This window comes from Delphinus delphis, chromosome 4, assembly GCF_949987515.2.
Source record: "Delphinus delphis chromosome 4, mDelDel1.2, whole genome shotgun sequence".
NCBI lineage: Eukaryota > Metazoa > Chordata > Mammalia > Artiodactyla > Delphinidae > Delphinus > Delphinus delphis.
In genome coordinates this window covers 83,037,116-83,048,844 of record NC_082686.1, presented here as the reverse complement: position 1 = coordinate 83,048,844, position 11,729 = coordinate 83,037,116, and the positions used below count along the sequence as shown (strand labels likewise).

General features: G+C 53.2%; 1 protein-coding gene across 1 annotated transcript; it reads left to right on the top strand.

Annotated features, from left to right (window-relative positions):
• Positions 1-1,213: 1,213 nt before the first annotated feature.
• On the top strand, positions 1,214-10,271 carry AP2M1 (adaptor related protein complex 2 subunit mu 1). Its single transcript, XM_060011034.1, has 11 exons — positions 1,214-1,366; positions 3,292-3,408; positions 5,260-5,525; positions 6,244-6,326; positions 6,938-7,073; positions 7,164-7,305; positions 7,814-7,933; positions 8,039-8,174; positions 8,278-8,375; positions 8,888-8,999; positions 9,665-10,271. The coding sequence occupies exons 2-11, from the start codon at positions 3,335-3,337 to the stop codon at positions 9,797-9,799; spliced, it is 1,302 nt and encodes a 433-aa protein (XP_059867017.1). The 5' UTR covers positions 1,214-1,366; positions 3,292-3,334; the 3' UTR covers positions 9,800-10,271.
• Positions 10,272-11,729: the final 1,458 nt, after the last annotated feature.

Genomic DNA, 11,729 nt, shown 5'->3' with positions numbered 1-11,729 from the left:
CTATTATTATTATTATTTATTCTAAATTGGTAGGGGTTTAGGATATGTACTGAGGACGAAGGTTTTGGAAAGGTAGAAGTAAACCTTGAGTGCTGATTCAAGAATTAGAAGTGCCTGTATTCAGTCATTTAATGGCTTAAAGCTGTGACCCCGATTTGCAGGAAGTCAGATCATCCTGCCATATTCTGGCTTCTAGCAGGAGGATGCTAGGAACAGTAAGGTTTGCGACTAGGTTTACCGTTTGGTGCCCTTTGTTCCTCTCATGATGGGCTCAGCCCTGCCTAGGGAAGGCAGCAGGGTATCTTTTCCTACAGAAAGAGAAGAGCCAACAGATGTTCTGCAGGTCCTGCAAGAGCCAGGAAGGCCTTTCATGTGCCAGGACTGGCTCTGTCTCTTCTTCTCAGCTTGGATGTGAAAATTAACTCCATCAGAGAAGGGATTTCAAATCCCATGTCAAATTAAATTCAACTTGCCAACGGTTTTTTAAGCAATATATATGCCTGTCACTAGAAGGCGCACAGGTCCTCCTGGCCTTGAGGAGCTCACAGTCACATAGGTATAGCTGAGGTAGAACAGACATATTTTTGAAAAGCTTTAGCTAGTTTCTTCCAAATATTTGCCGCCTCACACCCTGCCCCCTACCTTGGGTCTTGATCCCTGGGAAAAGGCTCATGTCTAGAACAAATATACCATGCAAAAAAGCTTGGGAAAATCTGAGGTGGTGTTATAAAGCAGTAAACTCAGTACAAACTCTTCTACTGCCAAGTCGTGTGTGTGTGTGTGTGTGTGTGTGTGTGTGTGTGTGTGTGTGCGCGCGCGCGCGCGCGTGTGTGTAAAGTGAGGACAACCAGTCCTCGGGCTCTGGAGACTGAAAAGGCCTACAGCGATTCAAGGTTTAACAGCCGGGCCTCAACAACCAGCACTAATCCTCTGAGGCTCTCGGAAACACTGAAATAGGAACAGGAGGGATTGCAGAGACTACAATCCCCAGAATGCTCAATGGGGAAAATGAAGTGAGGAGTGTAGCAGCGTATTCTGGATTGTGTATTTCGGGTAGGGCTGAATAAGGCCACTCCTACCCCTCCCCCAAGGCACGCCTACCCCCTCCTTCGAAGGTTCTCAAAGGCCGCGGTAGTTGTAGTTTTGCCAAACTTAGGGGGTTTATAATTGTAAGCGAGAAGGCCGAGAGGCCTGACGGGATTTGTAGTCTGCTGCCTCGGCGGATGCGCACGCGCAGCAGAGGCCGGGGCGGTGCCGCGGCACTGCAGTGAAAGCCGAGGCAGCGGGCAGGCGAGCAGGGGGCGGGCGGACATCTTGGGATCCGGAGAGTGGCCAGGCTGGCTGAGCAGGGGCCTGCGGACACCAGGTGAGTTAGGGATCTAGCCGTACGGGGTGAAGGAAGACGCCTGCCTGGCTGCCCAGCTTTGCTCTTCCCTACACTGCGCTACGCGGAAAGCAGTCCACACCCGGGAGTGGCCTCAGCCTTCAGATCCGGGAGGGAGCTGACGGCGGGGCGGGGGCGCCCCGGGCGCGGTTGCAGGACGGGCGCTGAGCGGTGCCCTCCACCTGACCCGCCCGGAGCTTCCTGTGAGAAGGGGACCCTACTGGAATCCTCCCAGAGCAGGGATGCCCCGCGACGGCCCCCTCCCTAGGATCGTGACAACCCCATACCCTGCGGCGCCTCCTCCTCTCGGCGCAAGGACAAGCTTCCCACCCTGCGGCACCCCTCCTCGCAGTTGAGTGACAGCCCCCGCACTCCCTGGAACCATCTTTACCCGCGACGTTCTCCTCCCCAGGGCGAAAAGCCCACCACGCCCGCCTGCTTCTACACCTGCACGCCACAGCAAGCTACGTCTACCCAGCTTTCCCTTATTCACCACTACTAGTCTCTCCCTGCCGTTTTTTCCTCTTTAAAGCCTTGACTTTTGACATACTGGAAACTCTCTTCTCCAGGTGCCCCCACCATACCTGTTGCCGCTGTGGGCTCACCTGAGTATACTTCCTGGCTGTTGCTGCCAGTCTGTCCCTTAACTAAATATGCCATTCCTTTCCTGGGCCCCACCTCTGCTTCTCTGATGCCCTGAGCTCCCTACCATTTGATACCTGTGAACTTGGTTCTTTGCCCAGGGCTCTACCTCCATTTTGCGCTTCCTCTCCCAGTCTCTTTGGGACTGAGGAATGGGATGTGTCCACCACCTTGAGAGACTTCTCACGCAGTCTGGGAGACCTTGACTGCCACAGTAATACGCTTTATTTTCCAGTTTAGAAAAGTCTGCTAAACTGCCCCCGGTGAAATTAACACCAGGGCTAATCCAGGAAATCTAGAACTAAATTAACCCTTTTTCTCACTGCAAACAGTCTAAATTAGTTTGACCCAAATAATTTGGATAATTCAGGGATTCTGCCCCTCGTTTATAGGCACTCGGGTCAGAAGCGAATTATGCTGTGGGTCTGGAATCACAGAATTTCAGCTGGAAGGATCTCTTGATTTTTATGAACCTGCACCCACCCCATTCCCCCACACCCCTGTATTTTCATTGCACTTGGGAGCTGAGAGGGAGCCTTTCTTTTTAAAAGAGAGGTGGTCAAAAATAACTAATAAGCAGCTTGGGTCACTGAAGTGTAGTCTGTCAGAGCTGGGGCCTTTCTACTCTGCTCTTTTGCTGTTTATCTGACTGCCTGGGAGAGGTTGGAGCCACACTCCAGGGTCCATGTCAGGGCCTAAGGCCTCCCTTCTCTCTTCCTCCCCACACCCTGCACACCCTTTCCTGGAATGTTTAGACTTCTGTGAATTAGAGCCTGGTGCCTTCTCAGAAGGGTAGTGGAGCCTGAGGGACTGGGCGCTCCTAAAGCTTTGCCTGGGGGCCCCAGGCCTGAACCAACTGGAGTCATTCCTACCACCATTCCTGCAGCCACAGGCAGGCCTTCACCGTGACTCACCAGCTAGAGCCTGAGTGAGAGTCTGCACAGGAAGGGGCCTTGCTGAGCTCAGCACTGTGAAATGGGGGAGGGGCTACTCTGGGCTCAGCCCCAGAAAAGGGGCCGGGGGGGGGGGGGGGCAAAATGGCCTTAGTATCCTGGGCCTCAGTCCCTCTCCCTTTTCTCCCTTCCAGTATGGGATAAACAGGAACTGGAGCCTGGCTAAGGGGAGGGGCATGCCTGGGAGGGTTGCAGGGTCACTTGCTGGAGGATCAAGTCAGAAAAAAAGCCCAGCCAGTGACCTGCACAGCCCCACAGGGGACATTGGCAGGGGTTCTGAGACCTTCCCTTACCCTGACCCCCCCATCCTAGGTCTGTTCTGAGAGCGATGGGCCGCGGAGACTGAGCTGCCGCCATGATTGGAGGCTTATTCATCTATAATCACAAGGGGGAGGTGCTCATCTCCCGAGTCTACCGAGATGATATCGGGTGAGTCCCCTGGCTGAGCCAGCTGTGCCCCCACCCCCACCCACCTCCCCAGCATGCAGGACCAGGTCTCTTTCTTCCAGAGGCTTGATTGGGACCGCCCCCACCCCTTGCTTCATCCTGGAAGCTCAGCTAATACAGCCTGGTTCCCATTAGGTCTGGTGGTGTTGGCCAGGCAGCCAGTTGCTGGCTGCTTGGTGGGACCTGTGAAAAGGCAGGCCCCCCACAGTCTTAGGAACTCCTGCCCTTCCTGCCTCCTGTTTGCTGCAGTGACAGACCTGGTTGCTGGAGCTGAGTGCTTTTGGCCGGGCAGATTGATCCCTCCTTTGAGGAGAAGGGAGATCTGTCTCCAGCGGGTGGAGTCAGTGGTCAGGCTGGTGGTACTAATCCACCTAAGTCTTGCTCTCACAAGCCCTTCTCATGGTGAGAGTCTTCACTGGACTCTTGAACGCCTCTCCCTTTCTCAGGAGTCAGGCTGCTGACTCAGCTGTTTTCAGTACCTCTGGGCTACTCCTGGAGGAGAGGTGGTGAGCAAGCCTGAGACACTCTCCGGGTCACTGAGGGATGAGCAGGGAGGCTGTGCTGCCTTTCTGGCCTATCAGAGTAGCCTGGGAACAGCTCCTTGTCCTGTGTGCCTCAGACCCCTATAAGGAGGCACAGCCTCACTTCTCATTCTGCCCCACCCTGCATGCCACTGCTGTTCCCTGACAGAGGGGACTTACCCCAGCCTCAGCGGCTCTAACGAGATTAGGCTCCTTTGGTTCATGCTGCCCTGTTTTTCTTCCTGGAATTGCTTAGAATAGACAGTCAGAGGTGGGCCTGCTGCAGTGGCTCCTGGTTTCTTGGCTAATGGGCTAGCCTGGTCTTTGTGGCTGTTTGTCCGTTGGCTGGTGGTGGGGCATGGGCTAGAGTTGTGGCAGTGCCTGGCTTGCGTATACCCACCCACACCCCACTCACACCCTGGATGGGCCTGGTTAAGCCAAGGCCAGGACATTTACCATCTTGCATGCCTTGCTGTGCTCTCCACCCCTTGCCTGTTGCCCGTCTGCTTCCACCTCGTGGTGTGTGCTGCCCACCCCAGTGTGTTGGTGTCTAATCCTCTCTTTCGTTGCTGTCACTCTCCTCTTCTTGCTGGCATCATTTCTCTCATCCCATCTCATTGGCTGCCGTAGCAATAGGTAAGCGGCCTGTTAAGCTGCTGCCCAGGCACAGGTGGGTGGGGGATCCTGTCCCCCCACCCCAGTCCCCACATCGTTGTTTTGTTCATCCTTTTTCATCCCTGAACTTGCCCTGGAATTGGATCCTGGACAAGAATGGGGTGGCCCAGCTCCATGGCCCCTCGGCTTTTCCCTCAGTAGATTAGAGCCTTCTCTGAAGTCATGCTGGTTTTGTCTAACTTCTGGAGGAGGCAGCCTTCCCCACTGGTGGGATCACTAGTGGAAAGACTGGAGAAGCAGCAGCGTCTCTTTCTCATCTGGGCCTGGAGCTTACTGAGAAGCTATAGAGGTGGCAGCAGGAAAACTGGGGCCAGGCCTGGAAGTCAGGAACATACTTCTCGAAACCTGATGGACCTCACTTTATTGTGGTTATATCTGCCGTCCTGTCATTGCCACTTGACTTCCCTGTCTCTCGTGGCCTTCAGATATCAGCCTAGCACTGGCCCTTCCCGCCGCCCCACCCCATGTCCCCACTGGGAGGAGCCCTAGGGAACCACCCAACAGTTTAGGCATTGGCTTTAGAGTGCATGTCAGACTTCAGCAGAGAGGGGGGTGGCTGTTTGTTAGCTGTGGTTGATCCCTGCAGAGTGAGGTTTGCCCATGTACTGAGCAGCCTCTGTGCACCCTTTTCTCTCAGGAGGAACGCAGTGGACGCCTTTCGGGTCAATGTTATCCATGCCCGGCAGCAGGTGCGCAGCCCCGTCACCAACATTGCTCGCACCAGTTTCTTCCATGTTAAGCGGTCCAACATCTGGCTGGCAGCTGTCACCAAGCAGAATGTCAATGCTGCCATGGTCTTCGAATTCCTCTATAAGATGTGTGACGTAATGGCTGCCTACTTTGGCAAGATCAGCGAAGAGAACATCAAGAACAATTTTGTGCTCATATATGAGCTGCTGGATGGTGAGGCTGGCGGGGCAGTGGGTCTAGGGTGGGGATGCACCTGCTGGGGCCTGGCCTGGAGGTGGGAGCAGGTCTGAGGCTCCAGTGCCCTCTGAACTTCCTTTCCTGACTATCTGGTATTTTGAGCTCTGAGGAGGACAGTCCAAATCCAGAACTAAAGGCTGATCTGAAGTGAATACAAAAATAGGCTAGCGAATGGAGGTAGGGGAAGACCAAAAGGTCTTTTGGTGGCTGGTCCTCCTGCAGTTCAGTTAAGCACATTTCATCCTCTTATCTTTGTGGTTTGGGTCTTACCACACTGACTCTCCTCCCAGCTTTCCATCGCAACAGCTGCCTCAGAGCCTGGACAAGGGTGAGATGATATAGGCCCCTCCGGGCGCGTCGTTACCTCTCTTCCTCTGTAGGGTATGATTTAAGTGAACAGAGTCCTTTCATCTTCCCAACATCTCTGTCTTTTCAGGGCTGAGGGCTTCTTGACCTCTCACCCACTGGCCATGCAACTCTTCTGCTGATTTTTTCTATTTGAAAAAAAACCGTGATGTTTTCATTGTTTTCTTATAAAGCACAAATCCTAGAGTAAATGCTAAAACTTCGCTGCAGATGGTGCCTAAATGTCTTTTGGAGCTATGCTGGCCAGATATATCCAGGCCAGGGGAGGGACTGGATCAAAGGAGCCTTCCGCTTTTTCTAGGAGCTGATGGCTCCCTTCCTTTTGCAGAGATCCTAGATTTTGGCTACCCACAGAACTCAGAGACAGGCGCGCTGAAAACCTTCATCACCCAGCAGGGCATCAAGAGCCAGGTACTCAAATTGTACAGGCTGTAGTCAGGGTGGAGCCCAACCTCCCTTCATCCCCGCTGGCCCCCAAGCGTTGTCTGAGCTGACTCATGAGCCTGCCCCTGACAGGAAGTGCTGGCCTGAGCCTCCTGCCATGACCGCAGGCCTCTTTTGCTCTGTGTAGCCCTCTCCCACCCCTGGAGCTTGCCAACTCAGCATCTCTGTTACTGGGGATACAGCTCAAGCAGTTTCCTTCTACACTGCGGGAAGGGTGGATGTGGACTGCTCTGGAGGCTTGGCATTCCTCAGGAGGAGAGAGCTTGGGCCCTCTTCTAGGATCCAGGCCTCATAGCCTTCTCCTTCTTTTCTGCCTGCCTCTTCCCATCTGTGCTCCTCTGCTGCTTCCTGTGGGCACCATGTTGGCCCTGTGTTCTCCAGCATCAGGTAAGCTGTTCCCTCAGCTTCCACCCTTGCAGCTTTGCTCAGTTTCCTCCAGGCGCTGCCCCATGGGGGAAGATGGGTCACAGGGTGGGGACTAGAAGGGAGAGGGGATGAGGGTGGAGTGGGGATGGAGACAAGTGGATTGAAGGGGGAGAGGAGTGAGGCCTTGCTGTTTGTCTCTATTCCCCATGTAGACAAAAGAAGAGCAGTCTCAGATCACCAGCCAGGTGACCGGGCAGATTGGCTGGCGGCGGGAGGGCATCAAGTATCGCCGGAACGAGCTCTTCCTGGATGTGCTGGAGAGTGTGAACCTCCTCATGTCCCCACAGGGTGAGGGCCCTCTCGTGATGAAGCGGGATGGGGGCCAGGGCAGGATATTGGTCCTGACTCAGCTGCTCCTGTTTATCTGTCCATCACCAGGGCAGGTGCTGAGCGCCCATGTGTCAGGCCGGGTGGTGATGAAGAGCTACCTGAGTGGCATGCCCGAGTGCAAGTTTGGGATGAATGACAAGATTGTCATTGAGAAGCAGGGCAAAGGCACAGCTGATGAAACAAGCAAGAGGTGCCTGGGGCAGGGGAGCTGGTGGGAGAGGGTGGACCTTGGAGGGCTGAGCAGAGCCTGGTGAATCACAGGTTCCTTCTGGATTTCATTTTTGCAGTAATGCAAACTCCCTTTTCCTAAGGGTGTGCTTGGCTTGGTTGCTCTTGGTATCTGTGTTAAGAGAGATGAGGGGATTGTCCTCATCCTACTCAGAGTAAGCCCCTTTGTTTGATCCCAAGGACCAAGATTCTTCTGTACATACTGATGGCCCCTGCCCAGTGTGCCTGAAACTTTTGGGTTCCAAGCAGCAGAGCTCTCAAAAGATGATGAGTTTGCAAAGCTCCCACTCATCCATAACTCTGGGACAAGGACCCGCAAGCCAGACAGCTGCATTCTGACAGCTTTCCATAGATTATAGTGCACGCCTGTCCAGGCTCTGGCAGCCTTTGGGGGTGGGCTAATCTCCCAGCCCGACTCTCTCGTGCTAGTCTCTTGTACCAATGAGGAGACCTTCTGTCCCTGCTTGCAGCGGGAAGCAGTCAATTGCCATTGACGACTGTACCTTCCACCAGTGTGTGCGACTCAGCAAGTTTGACTCGGAGCGCAGCATCAGCTTCATCCCACCAGACGGAGAATTTGAGCTCATGAGGTGCCATTGGGGTGTGAGGAGCAGGGGTTGCTGTTGGCAGAGATAGGGAGAGAGGGAGGAGAACAGGCTCTGCTGTGCCAACCTGAAGGTCTCACACCCCTAAAGGTATCGCACCACCAAGGACATCATCCTTCCTTTCCGAGTGATCCCGCTAGTTCGGGAAGTGGGACGCACCAAGCTGGAGGTCAAGGTGGTCATTAAGTCCAACTTCAAGCCCTCACTACTGGCTCAGAAGATTGAGGTGAGGATAAGGGACTTGGGGAGGAGGAAGCACTTGTCTCCAGGAATAAAGGGAGCTGATGTCAGGGTTTGACAGAGCTCCCTGACAGGTGTGTCACTTCTAGGTGAGGATCCCAACCCCCCTGAACACCAGTGGGGTGCAGGTGATCTGCATGAAGGGGAAGGCCAAGTACAAGGCCAGCGAGAACGCCATCGTGTGGAAGTGAGTCTTTCCTTCATGAGGCCACAGCAGGGCTCAAGATGCCTTGGTGTACCCTCTTGTTAAGTTTCACCTTTCGTCCTGTGAGTGTGTGTGTGTGTGTGGTGGTGGGGGGAACGGGGGTGACTGCTTCTCCAGGAGCCTTTGCTTGTGTTCTCACCCCTTATACCTCTGTGTAAGTGTGCAGATGCCTGCACTGGGGTGCATGCATGCATGCATTTATTTATCAAGATTCTTTAACATTTCCCTATTTGCCCTTGCAATACCTCTGTGAAGTAGAGAGCAAGGGATAGCATGGCCATGTATCTAAGCAGAAACTGCGTGCAGCCCACAGTGCTAAAGGAATAACAGACCCAGGGTTTCATAGCAAGAGGTTATCAGAGTCCTCACCACATTTCCTTGCCCTAGCACCTCCCACAAGCTCCTGGGTTCTCTTCCCTGCCACCCCGCAACCTCCCCAAAGGGGCAACCCCCCTTGAAGCTCCTCCAGGCTACCAGGGCCCCTGTGTTCCCAGGATCAAGCGCATGGCAGGCATGAAGGAATCGCAGATCAGCGCTGAGATTGAGCTTCTGCCCACCAACGACAAGAAGAAATGGGCTCGACCCCCCATTTCAATGAACTTTGAGGTATGGCAGAGAAGGGGCCTAGAGCCACGGCAGGGTGTGCTTTAGAGATCATTCAGATCAACCTCTGCACCTACCACCTTGCAGACGAGGAAACTGAGGCCCAGAGAGAAGTGATTGCAATTCACAGACCCATTCCTTCCCGCTTTAGGCCTCCTACTAGAAATTGCTATTCACACCGACAAAAATCCTTGACTTCCTTTGGCTTGTCATAAAACAATTCTTAGGGAAAACTGAAATAGCTTTCATGTCAGGTAAGACACAAAGTTTACAGACAGGAAAATGGGCTGACTTTGCTTTGTGCACGTTAGACATGTAATTTTTTCCACCTTATTGTTTAAGTCCCTAATATTGAGCAGGATAAGTATGTTCTAAGGCAGGTCTTTGGTTGCTGCCACCTGCTCATTAAAGGAATTGATTCAAGTCATCACAGGCAGGGCCTGACTTCAAAGCCAAATGATTGCTAGTTACTCCTGGATATGCTTTCTTCCTTAGTAACCTCTTAGAGGACCCCTCACCACCCCAGCTTCCTTCAGCTTCTTTCAGGGTCCCAACCATTCAGACACCTGTAGTAGAGAGATGAGGTAGGGCAAGGCTATGGAACTTCCCGGAGGAGAGCGGCAGTGAAAGGAAGGTCACGTTCCTAACTGGAGCTGTCCCTTGCCCAGGTGCCATTCGCGCCTTCTGGTCTCAAGGTGCGCTACTTGAAGGTGTTTGAACCGAAGCTGAACTACAGCGACCACGACGTCATCAAATGGGTGCGCTACATTGGCCGCAGCGGCATTTATGAGACCCGCTGCTAGCTGCCTAGTGGCAGCTAGCCCGCCTCCCCACCCACCCTCTTCCACGGGTCTGGGTGCCCTTGGTCACCACACGTCAGTGTCTCCCTCCTGCTTTGCTGCCTTCCCTTTGCACCAGCCCCTTCGTCTAGGTCTGGACCAACCACGTTGTGAGCGGGACTGTTGGAGCAGTCCCTGGGCTCCCTGGGCAGGGTGGTTTCTGAGGTTCCTGCTCCTCCGTCCATCTGCCTGCCCCAGCCCCATGCCAGGCTCTGAGTTCTGCGACCAAAGCCAGGTGGGCCCCATCTCCTCCCCTCCCCTGTGGCCACATCTCTGGAGTGGGAGGGTTGGCTGCCCCTCACCTCGGAGCTCCCCCAAAGGCCAGTAACAGATCCCCAGCCCTCGATTCCTACTCTGCTTTGGGATAGTGTGAGCTTCATTTTGTACAACGTGTGACTTTGTCCAGTTATAAACCTAATAAACTCTGTAGAATGGTGTTGCTGGCTAAATGTTGAAGTGGAAGGTACACGGGGAGGGGGTCTGGTGGGACTGTCCTCCCCTGTCTTACTTGGCCTGCCAGGAGTAGAATTTTCTATTCCAAACTCTATTTTGTCTCAATTGTTACGTCCCTCAGGGCCATCTAAGCCCCTGACAGGTGTTAGCCCCAGGTCTCCCATCTCCTCTGAGAAAATAGCCTCAAGGACAAGCAGCCCCACCTGGCCCCGGTTCCCTGAGGGTAGAGATTCTTTCCTTAAAATCATTCTCAGCTTTAGGCAGGTATTTTTCTAATTAGCAGAGATTAAGCAAGGTTTACGTTTGGTCTTTCCAGCCATCCTTAGAAACTGACCTCTTAATTCCATCCTCCTGGCAGTTACTCAGGCTTCACAGACCTCAGTGGGTGGGTTGTAAAAAGGAAAAATGACTCTTCCCAGGCCTCTTAGAAAATTCCTCCCTCTGTGCCTCCCCCTCTCCATAGAATTGTGTGGTGAGTGAGTCCGTGAGGGGAGTGCTTCATCTTCTGCTGATGTGTTGGAGCAGATAAAGATTTGCCATCACTGGTTTTCCCTTGCTTGGTCTCAACCTTTTTAAACCTAAAACATCTATTAAGAGAAAATATATAATGAACCCTCATGTCGCATCATGGTGGTTTAACTTGTCATCTCCTTAATATCACATCCAATCTGTGTTCGTGCTTAATCCAAGTGTCCTACAAAAATTTTCACAATTTACATCTGGATCCAAACAAGGTCCATTGTGATTGGTGAATGCTTCTTAAATCTTAAAAATCACAGGTTTTCCCTTAGCTCTTGCAATGTTGAAGAAACCAAATAGTTCTGTAGTTTCCCCGTCAGAATTACTTTCCCTGTGTTTCATATAAAATGGAAATAACAGGATCGATTCCTCACAATGCCAAAAGGATGGATAACGTTGTGACTTTAGGTGACAATTTTAGAGCCCAGTTGGAAGAATATTCACATTAAATGTGAAGCAGTAGCATCATCAGGGTACGAAGAAGTCTCTTTGCTTTGGTTGTAGGTAGGGAATAAATAGTGCATTTACACAGACCTTGTCGATCTGGTTTTCTTGCCCCGTGGCGGTCAGTGAGGCAGTGCCCCGGGGGTGGTGGGAGGACGTAATTCGCTGAAGTCAGCTGAGCTGTCAGGTGTGAGAGGACTGAGTGCAGGTCGCGGGCGGGCTGGCTACCTGACCAAGACAAGCAGCCCGTAGGGCCAGAGAACCGGAACAAAACGCGCGGCTGCACAGAACGGCGCCAGGGGCTTCTAAGAGCTCAGGGACCAGCGTTGAGTCAGCAAAGCTCTCGGCGAGCTCCAAAATGGACCCGGACAGGCGCGCAGCGGCTGACGCGCCTCAAGTGAGCGTACAGAATCTAGCAAGGCCGAAGTGCTTTATCAACCGCCCTTCTTGGGAGGTTCCCAGATAAACCGCGAGCTTC

Bases quoted from the DNA above. Each gene is read 5' to 3' on its own strand.
- AP2M1 (XM_060011034.1), top strand. From the start codon at position 3,335: ATGATTGGAGGCTTATTCATCTATAATCACAAGGGGGAGGTGCTCATC. The intron at 7,074-7,163 runs GTGAGGGCCCTC...GTCCATCACCAG, and splicing joins CCTCCTCATGTCCCCACAGG to GGCAGGTGCTGAGCGCCCAT. The intron at 9,000-9,664 runs GTATGGCAGAGA...TCCCTTGCCCAG, and splicing joins CCATTTCAATGAACTTTGAG to GTGCCATTCGCGCCTTCTGG.